Genomic DNA, 12,573 nt, shown 5'->3' with positions numbered 1-12,573 from the left:
CAAGAGGCGAGAAAGATCGCGGCGGGTAAGGCTTTTTCCATGTAAAGCAAGTATTTGAGGTGAAAACTATGTTTCTACTTTTGAATCCGGATTTCTCAGGGGTATTTGCCGAGCTACCTCGCAGCATATCAGATGCCGCCCAATTCTACCGAGCCGAAGAAAGGAACACCGCAGATAAGCTTTTCTGGTCGCAGTATTTGGCGCCGAATTATCCGGTGCCTTTTGCTGATCAACTGAAATAGCTGATCGAACTGCATAAGGCGGCGGAACTAGCCATGAAAGATTTGGTTATCCGGCTATGGCCTGCCGAGCCGATTCCAAGCAGCTACTTCGGGCTCGTGAAGCGGCTTGTAAGCACTTGCCCTCGACTTGACGTCATCAAGCGGTCGGTCTATATAGAAGGTGCGCGAATGGCCTTCGCCCACGCAAAGGTGCACTGGGGGAAGATGGATGCTGAAAAGCTGATGACCGAAGGACCGCCAGAGGGGAAGGAGCACCGCAAGCCTGAATTGTATTATGAGAGTGTCCGGAAAGGATCCTACCTTGCAGCGGAGCTATGTACCAAGGACATTATATTCCCATGAATGCAAATCATGTTGTCCTTTCTAATTTTTGAACAAGGTCATTGATTTATTTCCTGTTATATAAAAGTTTACCCTCCTGTGCGGCCGTTTTATATGTTAAATCTGAGAGTTGGCCAGTCGTCGGCTTCTGCCCCCACGTAAGAAGTACGGGGGAGTTCGGGATAAACCTGAGCACTCTTTATCCTAGTTTTGGGTCCTTCGAAGGAGGTGCTCAGCACAACGAACCAGGCAATCGTACTATAGGGCTTTATCACTCTCACTTAGCCATAGGAGCTTTAGTAAGGTAGGCGCAGCCCCTGGTGTTCGGAAGACCGTACTAGGGGCTCTATAAGCACCTGATCGGAGAAAAGACCGATCCATCGCACGCTGCATTGGTTGTGGCATTATGCGGGAGAAATCCTTAAAGATTTTACGACCTCACGAACAGCTGACCAGCTCTCGCCATATCATGACAGTCAGTTTTCGGCTTTCTCTACTGAGGTGCTCGTCCGGAAGAACCGGGACACAATCGCAGTAGTTCTCCCAGTGCTACCTTAGCCGATATAGCGGAACGTAAGGTACCAAAACATGGGAGCCGGGCAAACCCAACTATTGACCCAAGACATGATTCGGAGCTGATGCATATAATGCTCTAGGTTCGGGGTGCCGAACTTCCATGAAGGTGTTCGGACTTTACTGCCATGTTATGGGTAAAACGAAGCCCCTTGCATATTTTAAGGCATATCGCTGTGTACGGATGCCATTTGACAAAAGAATTTCGATAAGAAATAACAGCAGGTAAACGTCATATAAATCCACATGTTGTATTTGAATAGTACGTCTATGCGTATGAGTACAAGTAATGTGATAGAAAGGGAATATGATTGCGGAACCTGCTGAGACCAGGGGGAAGAAGCTGAGTGCGGATCCGTGATATAGCCGGATGGTCATTGCGGGGAATGTGTAAGGATTCCCTTGCGCGTTCAAGCTGCCTCCGTATGGCCCGTCCTGGTCGGCGCAAAGGTGAACCTGCGAAGGAAATGTAAGAAATATTTGCGTGCCGGAGAGCGGTTGAGCCGCTGAGCTCGGCCTGCCCTGGCCTTTGCCGGAGTGTTTAATTGAGCTCTGGACGAGCCGGGCTATCCTTCCGCGAAGCAGTTCGGAGTCCCTTGACGGTGTCCGGGAGCCTGGACGTCGACTCGAGGTTCGGCTGCAAGGTGCTGCTCGTTGCTTCTGCTGCTAAAGCAGAGGTGTATTTGTTTGTGCCGGGGGAAGGTTCGGCCTTGCCATTGACCGTGATGACGCCGCGTGGACCGGGCATCTTGAGCTTACGGTAGGCATAATGTGGCACCGCGTTGAATCGAGCGAACGTGGTTCGTCCGAGCAGTGCCTGATAATCACTGCGGAAAGGGACGATTTCAAAGATTAACTCTTCGGTACGGTAATTTTCTGGTGATCCGAAGACTACCTCAAGGGCAATGGAGCCTGTACAGCTGGCTTCCACACCTGGTATAATGCCTCTGAAAGTGGCTTTAGTGGGTTTGATCGCCGAATGATCGATGCCCATCTTGCGCACTGTGTCCTGGTAAAGCAGATTTAGGCTGCTGCCTCCGTCCATAAGGACTCGAGTGAGGTGGAACCCGTCTATTATTGGGTCGAGGACTAGTGCGGTTGGATTGCCATGATTGGCGTTAACCGGACGATCCGTGCGGTTGAAGGTGACCGGCCCTAGTTTATATTATGGGACGGCTAGTTCCGTTAAGTCAGCATCCCTAAGGGTGCGTATCCGGTCCGAGTTGGTAATTTGGGTGGTATTTACCACATTCACCGATTGAATATGCGGGGGAAACTTCTTTTGCCCTCCCGTGTTCGGTGATCTGGGCTCTTCGTCGCCATCATCGCTTTGGGACCCCCCTTCTCCGTTTTTGGCGCTTGCCCTGCCTTGTTGTTTGAAGACCCAACATTCTCTGTTGGTATGGGTGGCTGGCGCTCCTGGGGTGCCATGAATTTGGCATTGGCGATTGAGTATGCGGTCCAAACTGGATGGACCCGAATTATTATTTTTGAGTGGCCCCTTCCGCTGACCGGACTTTGAGCCCCTGAATCCGGCATTGACTGCCGTATCTTTGGCGTTTTCACCATATTTGCGACGCTTGTGTTTGTTGCGTCGTGGTTCGCCGTTGCTATCCCTGGCCTTTGATGTGCCAGGTTTGCTTGCTGTATTGTTACTACGAGCCAACCAGCTATCTTCGCCGCGCAAAAGCGGGTCATAAGTGTCGTGAGGGCTGCCATGGATTTTGGCTTCTCTTGACCGAGGTGTCGGGCGAGCCATTCGTCACGGATGTTATGTTTAAATGTTGCTAAGGCCTCTGCATCCGGACAGTCGACAATTTGGATTTTCTTAGTTAGGAACCGGGTCCAGAATTTCCTGGCCGATTCCCCTGGCTGCTGAGTTATATGACTTAAATCGTCAGCATCCGGCGGTCGCACATAAGTGCCCTGGAAATTGTCCAAGAATGCATCTGCCAGGCTCTCCCAATTTCCGATGGAGTTTGCCGGCAAGCTATTAAGCCAATGCCGAGCCGGCCCTTTGAGTTTTAGCGGGAGATACTTGATGGCATGTAGGTTATCCCCGTGGGCCATGTGAATGTGGAGGAAGAAGTCTTCTATCCATACCGCGGGGTCTGTAGTACCATCATATGATTCAATGTTTACGGGTTTAAACCCTTCTGGGAATTCGTGATCCATTACTTCATCAGTGAAGCATAGGGGGTGTGCGGCGCCTCTGAGCCGGGCTATATCACGAAGCAATTCATACGAGTCTTGTCTGCTGTGTTCGGCCCGACCGGATTTGCTTTTAGTGTATCCGGCGTGACGATCATCGTCACGTGTTGGGGCGCGACCCCGTGATCCATAGATCGACCTTGCATGTTTTATTTTGTTTTCCTATACGTCTCGCAGGTCCCGCGTATTGCCCCGGGCCTTGGTATCTTTGTTTGAATGGTGGCGGTGTGCGGGCTGGCCTTCGGGCTGATATGCCTCTCTGTCTCGGCCACGAGGCGGCCAATCAGCTGCATCATACGCTGGTGATGTAGGTTTTAATGCTTCCTCTTCGAGTTGAGGTAGCAACCTGCGCTTTGGGCAACTCTTGGTTGGGCGCTCGAATTCGTATTCCTCGACTGCCAGGACTTCAGTCCATCTATCCGCTAGCAGATCTTGATCAGCTCAAAGCTGTTGTTGCTTTTTCTTCAGGCTGTTTGATGTGGCTATAAGCCGGCGCTTGAAGCGCTCCTGCTCGACAGGATCCCCAGGCACGACAAATTCTTCGTCGCCGAGGCTCACTTCGTCTTCGGAGAGAGGCATGTAATTGTCATCCTCTGATTCTCCGTTTCCTGCTTGTTCCGAGGGGCTAGCTTGTTCATCCTCCCGCTCGAGGTCTGGCTGGAGGGGATTATCGTCGGCACTATCCGGAGCGTTATTGTCTCTTGTGCCGGTATCGCTGCTTTTGCTATGGTGAGACTTAGAGCGGCGCCGTTGACGTCGGTGCTTGGGTTGCTTCTTGGAGGGATTATCCTCCGTTGTCTTATCGTCATCCCCTTCTTTGGGGGTGTCCACCATGTATATGTCATACGACGAGGTGGCAGTCCAGCGCCCTGTGGGCGGTGGTTCTTGTTCGTCTCCTGCATCGTCGTCCATACCATCGATGTCTTCGGAGCCGAAGTCGAGTATGTCGGTTAAATCGTCGACAGTGGCTACTAAGTGGGTGGTGGGTGGGGCGCGAATTTCTTCGTCGTCCGCATCCCATTCTAGCCGGACATAGTTCGGCCAAGGGTCTCCCGACAGGGAGAGAGACTTCAACGAGTTTAGTACGTCGCCAAAATGCGAGTGCTGAAAGATATCCGCGGAGGTAAACTCCATGATCGGTGCCCAATCGGATTTGATGGGCACGAACACAAGCGGCTCGGAGTCCGTGGCCGGGGACGAGTCCAACGGTTCGGCAACACAGGTCTCGTAGGAGGTGAAGTCAGTATTCGGCGCTATCGCCACTGAGTGTGCGGCCTCTGTGGCGGGGTCCGTCCACCCGTCCACAGATGGCGCAATTTGTTCCGGATTGAGGGCCGGAGTAGTTGCAGGTGTGATCTCCCGAACACAGTCCGACGGCAGACTAAATCATGCTCGTCGTGATCGTGCGGCGCACCTGACATGGGCTCGAATCCGTCGAAGATCAAGTCTCCGCGGATGTCGGCAGTATAGTTCAAGTTTCCAAACCTGACCTGATGGCCAGGGGCGTAGCTATCGATCTGCTCCAGATGGCCAAGCGAGTTAGCCCACAGTACGAAGCCGACGAATACGAAGATCTGTCCGGGGAGGGAAAACCTTACCCTGGATCGCATCGTTGCCGATGATCGAAGGAGCCATCAAGCCTTACGGTGACGGCACAGTGGAACTCTCAATGAAAGCACCAATGTCGGTGTCAAAACCGGCGGATCTCGGGTAGGGGGTCCCGAACTGTGCGTCTAAGGCGGATGGTAACAGGAGGCGGGGGACACAATGTTTACCCAGGTTCGGGCCCTCTCGATGGAGGTAATACCCTACTTCCTGCTTGATTGATCTTGATGATATGAGTATTACAAGAGTTGATCTACCACGAGATCGTAGAGGCTAAACCCTAGAAGCTAGCCTATGGTATGATTGTTGTTGTCCTACGGACTAAACCCTCCGGTTTATATAGGCACCGGAGGGGGCTAGGGTTACACAGAGTAGGTTACAGGGGAGGAGATCTACATATCCGTATTGCCAAGCTTGCCTTCCACGCCAAGGAGAGTCCCATCCGGACACGGGACGAAGTCTTCAATCTTGTATCTTCATAGTACAACAGTCCGGCCAAAGGATATAGTCCGGCTGTCCGAGGACCCCCTAATCCAGGACTCCCTAAGTAGCCCCTGAACCAAGCTTCAATGACGATGAGTCCGGCACGCAGATTATCTTCGGCATTGCAAGGCGGGTTCCTCCTCCGAATACTCCATAGAAGATTTTGAACACAAGGATAGTGTCCGGCTCTGCAAAACAAATTCCACATACCACCGTAGAGAGAATAACATTTCCACAAATCTAATCTGCTGACGCATTTTGCAGCATGACATCACACCACGGCCCGGTCATTATTCGAACCGTTTTTCACAACCAGCCACATCACGTATTGCGAGGCGGTTTCCTTGGCACGTCTTGTCGAAGCAGAGATCGTGTCCTCTCATCACGGGATTCTCATCAATATGGGTGTGGGTAACCCAACCGCGCCATCAATTACGGCGCTTGGGGAATAAGAGGTTTTACCAGGCAAGTGGGAAGGCGCAGAATCCCTACTGCCTTTATAAGGGGATAAGGACTCCCTTTCGCACCCATGCTTTCTACTTCCCGATTCATTCCCTTCCGCTCAAGCTCTAGCGCCCAAGCGTTCGTCTTCTCTGCCCACAAAAGGTCTTCCAAAGATGTCCGGATCTGGAGCAGGAGGCAAATGGATGGCCTCTACCGTCCGAGAGAAGGATATCAAAAAGCTTCGGGAGGCCGGGTACCTGGCCAAGAAAATCAGCCACCGTCTCCCGATGGCGGGACAGATCGTCCTTACTCCGGAACCCCATGAGAGGGTTGTATTCCTCCCTCACTTTGTCCGCGGGCTAGGGTTCCCCCTCCACCCGTTCGTTCGCGGCATCATGTATTATTATGGGATCGATCTTCACGATCTGTCCCCTAATTCCTTCATCAACATCTCGACATTCATTGTCGTGTGCGAGGCTTTTCTCCGCATTTCGCCGCACTTCGGTTTATGGCTGAAGATTTTTAATGTGAAGCCCAAGGTGGTGGGCGGCGAGCACGCCGAGGGCGGGGCGCCATGGTGAGCAAGATGCCCAACGTCATATGGCCAACGGGAACCTTTAATGATTCTGTTAAGGAGTGGCAACAACAGTGGTTTTATATCACTGAGCCGCACGACACAAAGTGGGCCGCCTCTCCCGAGTTCCGATCTGGCGGCCCCCTGCGGTTTACATCCTGGGTCAAGAAAGGCCTGGACTGGTCCTCGTCCGACGAACTGTCGGTGCTCCAGACGCGCGTTGAAGATATGGGAGACAAGAACATTGAACTTGTCAATGTGGTCCAGGTGATGTTAGTTCGCCGGATCTTGCCTTGTCAGCACCGGACTTGCAATTTGTGGGAATTTGATCCGACCAGGCACCAAACCTTGCGAGAGCTTTTCGGCTCCTCGCACAAGGACATTTGGAAGGTGCTTTTCGGCTCCTTGCGAGAGCTTTTCGGCTCCTCGCACCAAACCTTGCCAAGCTTGCCTTCCACGTCAAGGAGAGTCTCATCCGGACACGGGACGAAGTCTTCAATCTTGTATCTTCATAGTCCAACAGTCCGGCCAAAGGATATAGTCCGGCTGTCCGAGGACTCCCTAATCCAGGACTCCCTCACCCGCGCCGGCACTGCTTGCTCCGGCAGAGCCTGCGCCCGACATGACGGCGCTCTGGAACACGGCGTTCGCCTGGGCCATGCCGGCGCCGACGCTCATCGACCTCACTGACCCCGAGGACGACGACGCCGACGCCTAGGGCAGCGCGCCGCCTCGTAGTTTAGGCTGTTTTTATTTTTTTAATGCAAATGTGGACGCGTGGACTCTCGCCGGCCTTCGTGCCCGGCTTTAATGTTTAATTAATGTTGTTTTCGCTTTTTTAATATGCATGCGTTTATTTTTTTTCATACCGCCGTCAAAATGGGTCAGGCCAGTGTTGGACGCACGCGCCGACCCAAACGCGGAAGCGGACATCCGTGTCCGTCTGGCCGACCCAAACGGACAAAAAACGGACAAAATCACCGTCCGTTTGGGTCGGCCCGTTGGAGTTGCTCTTACCGAAGCTACTCTGCATCTAGAGTTGATTGCCATTCATCCTCCGGCGTTTGTCACGCACAGCGTTCATTTTCGTGGTTACGACACGATGAGTCAAAGCTTCACGTACTTTTTTGGTTGTTGTGAAAAGCACGTAGTACGGAGTACGTCGCAGTACTAGACTACCCGTTGTGTCCTTCCCGAAACTCTGCATCTGGAGTGTCGTGTACTTTCGTTTTGGATTTTGTGGGCCTTAAGAAGTACAGTACCTCTACTACGGGCCCTCTTGACGTAATTCCTGCTTTGAAGATACTTGAAACTTTTCCATAAAAAAAAAGATACTTGAAACTTCGGTCCAAATGATCCTACTAAAACTTCACGAAAAGCATGCTGTCAAAAAAAAAACTTCACGAAAAACATATTTATTTCTTTTATAGTAAAATTTACATGCGGGTGTTTCTACTCATTCTTTATATCCACTTCTTTTATCATTACAAAAAAATTCCTAATGAGTGCATTGCCCTATATCTTGAAGGAAATTTCAATCAACTCAAACCTAGTTACATTTCTTTTTCTTGTTTTCAACCAAGAATCCTTTTCCTGTGATGTCAAATCGCTGTTTGATGTTATTCACGAAAAAAACACACTCATTGATGTAAATTCTGGTTTGCTAATACTATAGGATTCATATACTCTAATTTTATGTTTTTCACTATTCTCTATTCCTATGGTATGAGAATCTTGTGAAGCAAATAGGTCTGCTTATTACCGCTTGGCATTGGACTCTTGGGGCGACGTGGCAGCTAGATAGTCGGTGAAGATACATGCCAGTATTTTTGCTCTACTCACGCGCGTCGACGTCGGCAAGATATCGTACTGTATCTCATCAAGAAAAGACACTAGTACCAAAGGTGGGGCGGTGCGAGGTCAAAGGAAGGAAACAGCAGCAGCGGCGAGATCCTGGAGAAATTAAATGAAGTGATCGCATCGCATGCATGGCTGGCTGGTGCCCGCGCGCACGGCACCCATGGACGGAGCACTACATATACCCACGAGCTCCCTGCGTACCAGCACCACCAGCACAAGCCACTCCCGCTTTCCTCTCCCCGCGCCACCTTGGCATCATCATTACCGACATATCCAGCTGATCTTCACCTCCCGCTTTCCCGCCCCTCGATCGCCGGCCGGCCGAAACCATCCGTCCATCAATGGGCTCCAAACCCGCGGGCGCGGCAGGGAGCCAGCAGCAGGTGAAGGAGGAGTCCATGGCGGACTTGTACAGCGGCCACGAGCTGACGCCGCTGCAGAAGCACGCCGCCTTCTTCGACACGAACAGGGACGGCATCATCTACCCCTCCGAGACCTACCGAGGGCTACGCGCCATCGGCTGCGGCGTCTTGGTGTCCGCCGCCGGCACCGTCTTCATCAACGGCTTCCTCGCGTCCAAGACGGTACCGGTATGTAGACTGTTAGTCATACTGCTGCTATAGCGCTCCACTGTTGTTGATGGCTTGGTAGCCTCTGCCCTTTGGCCTAGTTGCATTCTTTCGGCTGCAAAGGAGATGCCAGCCTGGGCCTCTTTACCAGAAAAGAAAGCGAGATCGAAACAAGGCATACTATACTACGTACTCTACATCACTGTAAAGCAGTTGGAATCGTCAAAACTGGCCAAAGATCTCTCTTGACGTGGCACGAAACGGGCTTTCATGCATTATTATTTCTGGCGTAAAGAACTCGAGTTTAATACTTTACTTCATGTTATTGATTGTCGTTGTGTTGCTGCAGGCGAACGTGAAGCCTCCAGCTTTCAAGTTCCCCATCTACGTGAAGACCATTCAGCAGGGCAAGCATGGGAGCGATACAGACGTGTACGATATCCAGGGAAGGTACTTATAGATACTACTACAGTACTCCTATCTCATACTACTAGTACCATGTGCCCATCGCCCCTAGGGCGGGCAGATCATGCATGCTAACTGGTAAAATTACTGGTAACTGGTAACTGGTATCTCATACTATAGTACCTCCCTTTCAAAGTGTACAAACTGTAAAATTACTGGTAACTGGTAAGATATGAACTGCATGGCAAATTAAAAGGAATCGACTGACTTTCAAATCAGATATGAAAAATATAATCAGACATACAAGTAAATATTTCATTCAAATGTGCAATTCGAGAGCAAACTACAACAATCAATTGATTCCATACAAGTAAATAATAGTCGACTAGTTGGTCTAAAGCAAATCCATTTTATTTACGTGGTACAATAAAAACAACAAGTGTGCGTGAATCTATAACGGTATACTTTTGCTATTACAGGTCCCCGTCTTTTTCCCCTATAGCACACAAATGCGTATAATTACAGACGAGGTATTACAAGTATATAGGCAACATCTACGTATACATGTAGGAGTCGGCTTATCTTCAAAACTTTATAAAAGCTTCTAAATATAAGGTCCACCCCTTGGGGCTTCGATCTTAGCCGCAACTCCCTAAAGCCTAAGAGAAACAAAATAGCAGTTTTTTTTTTGGGATAGCAAAATAGCAGGTGAAAGGTATGGTTGCCAACATGTGCCAGTGCATAATAGATTGCTCTTTTATGATGCTAGGGAACTCCTACTGCCAAGTTGCACTTCCCAATGCTAGTTTGTGTTAGAAGGAATAAATGATACAGTTCTAGATCATTTGGCTTTCTTAATTAGAATGACTACCATGGGTGCATACTTGCTAACTTCTCAGTTTGTCAAAATTGCAGGTTTGTTCCTGAAAAGTTTGAGGAGATATTCAAGAAGCATGCCCACACTAGGCCTGATGCCCTAACGGACAAAGAGCTGGGGGAGATGCTTAAAGCAAACAGGGATCCTAAAGATTTCAGTGGACGGTAAGGTTACTTCATCTAGAGTATGAATAATGTAAAATGCAACTATCGCGTTCTTTTTTAGCTCATGCTTTTGGCGCACACACACAAAAAAAATGGCAGGGTGGGTGCTTTCGTAGAGTGGAAACTTCTATATGCGCTGTGCAAAGACAAGGAGGGATTTCTTCACAAGGAGACTGTCAAGGCGGTCTATGATGGCAGCGTCTTTGAGAAGTTGGAGCGAGAAAAGAAGGAAGCTAAGGAATTTGCCAAGAAGAAATGATGAAATGTCCTCCGATGCCCAGTTATTTGTGGTTTTGTGCAATTATCTGTAGATTGGTGTGCTTGTGAGTTCCGTTCCCGAAATTATTGTTGTGGTCGTTTGGTTTCATTTGTTTCTGGTTTCATGCTTCCTGGAATGAGGCTGGGAGCCTGATTGTAAATGTATAGAAACTGCTTGCAAATTGGAAAAAACCATTCACATTTGTTTTAATTTTGGCATTTTGTTGTTATTCCTTGCTAATTTACGTCTCGACAAACAACTGACTCCTTATCCCATCCGATTCTCCATTTTTATCTTCAAGAAGATACACACATTGCTACTAATCTCCAAGTAACTAATTTGTATGAACTTCCTTTGAAAAAAAAGGTAATTTGTATGAACTTCCATGAAAAAAAAACTAATTTGCATGAACTTGATGTTCACTTGGGTTTCACGATTAGTTTTTCACTTATTTTGTAAGTTTGTACTTGTGTGCACATCGACGACGAAACCTTTCCATTCGGGCGACAAAGAGTAGTGATGTTTTACTGTTCATTAGTGAGAAATTTCAAGATCAAACACGAATTCATTTACTTACAGTGCAATAGAAACGGATTAAGTGATGAATAGTGATGCTAATTGGTGTGCACTATTAATTCACTGAGGACTTTGCTTCTTCATACCTCATAGCTGAATTTGTGTTTGAACTTATAATTTTACATATCTAATATAAATAAATGAAAACAAGCTTATTGCTGGATCAAGTAGCTCCTCTGCCTAGCAAGGTACGATGATGCGAACCAACCTGTGTGTTCGCACACGAACACGTCACCGTGTACCCTCGACGCCAGGGGTGATGCACCGCAGCTCACGTCGAAGGAGACCCGCCGGAAGCGCGGTACGCAAGACAATCCGGCGGGTGCTTTTGAGGACCCGAAACCCCACATGCCCGGGAGGGACCCCGTCAGGGCGCGCGTTCGCTATGGGCTGCCCTAGGTCGGCCTAACCGCCCCTAGGGCCTCGAGGTTCGCCGCCCTGCAAAAGAAGAACAAGCGAAGAACGAGGAAGAAGAAGAACGAGGGAGAAGATAAAAGATAAAAAAGTGGTAAATGATTGTTCGATTGTGTGTTGTTGTTCAATCGGCCGTCACCTCTTATCTATATAAGAGGCGGATGGACTTCCCGTACAAGAAAAGGACTTGCCTTGCCGTCCAAATCATCAAAATCTAACCATACTCAGACTTCTCACGACCTCCGGCCCGGATGTCTGGCTCTAGGCCCGGATGATCCGGCCTAGCCCAGTTTTCTGACAGCAGCTCACTGTTTTGCCTCTAGAATCCACATACGACCTCGGATTTGGACGTTTTTATATCAAAATCAACCATCTCGACGGGACGCACAACTTTCATGTTGAACACTTTTCGATCCGAGGCCATCTTGACGGTGTTTCGGGCCGTTTTCTAAAGTCTGTAGTAGAAAAAGTTGTCCGGACGTCCGGACTTCTACCCGGATTGTCCGGCCTCCACCCGGTCCGGGACTGGACCCAGATCATCCGGCTTCATCACAAATCTTGTGTTGTTTTCGGTGCTTGAATTTCCCGGATGATCCGGACCCCGGCCCAAATGATCCGGCCAAACACTACTACAGCGCACGATTTTGCCTGTAACTTTTGTATACGACCTCGGATGGAGACGATTCTTATATCAAAATCGTCCGTTTCGACGAGACGAAGAACTTTGCAGTTATAACTTTTTCCATCAGAGGCCATCTTGGGGGCGTAATCAGTCGAATACTGTTCTGAATACAAAATCTCAGTAATTCGAACACAACTTCGGACTTAGAGATGAGATCGGATAGCTATGGCCCAAATAGCAAAGTTTCTCCTTTTGACGATATAGAACTTTCTCACTTTGATCGCTTTTCCATTTGAGGCCTTCTTAATTACATTTTTGACCATGCCAAAATCTGGTGTCAAGCTCTTTTTCAATGTAGTCACAACCGCTTCTGG

The 12,573-nt window shown here is 49.3% G+C and overlaps 1 protein-coding gene across 1 annotated transcript; it reads left to right on the top strand.

The window, feature by feature from the left end:
• Window positions 1-8,512: 8,512 nt before the first annotated feature.
• On the top strand, window positions 8,513-10,797 carry LOC109763679 (probable peroxygenase 5). The gene is made up of 4 exons (XM_020322540.4): window positions 8,513-8,903; window positions 9,232-9,332; window positions 10,203-10,328; window positions 10,428-10,797. Exons 1-4 carry the CDS (start codon window positions 8,655-8,657, stop codon window positions 10,585-10,587), a joined length of 636 nt encoding a protein of 211 aa, XP_020178129.1. The 5' UTR covers window positions 8,513-8,654; the 3' UTR covers window positions 10,588-10,797.
• Window positions 10,798-12,573: the final 1,776 nt, after the last annotated feature.

The sequence above is a fragment of the Aegilops tauschii genome, chromosome 7 (genome assembly GCF_002575655.3).
Source record: "Aegilops tauschii subsp. strangulata cultivar AL8/78 chromosome 7, Aet v6.0, whole genome shotgun sequence".
In the NCBI taxonomy this organism is placed as follows: Eukaryota; Viridiplantae; Streptophyta; class Magnoliopsida; order Poales; family Poaceae; genus Aegilops; species Aegilops tauschii.
This window is presented reverse-complemented; position numbering and strand designations above follow the sequence as displayed.

Bases quoted from the DNA above. Each gene is read 5' to 3' on its own strand.
- LOC109763679 (XM_020322540.4), top strand. From the start codon at position 8,655: ATGGGCTCCAAACCCGCGGGCGCGGCAGGGAGCCAGCAGCAGGTGAAG. The intron at 8,904-9,231 runs GTATGTAGACTG...GTGTTGCTGCAG, and splicing joins TCGCGTCCAAGACGGTACCG to GCGAACGTGAAGCCTCCAGC. The intron at 9,333-10,202 runs GTACTTATAGAT...TCAAAATTGCAG, and splicing joins GTGTACGATATCCAGGGAAG to GTTTGTTCCTGAAAAGTTTG.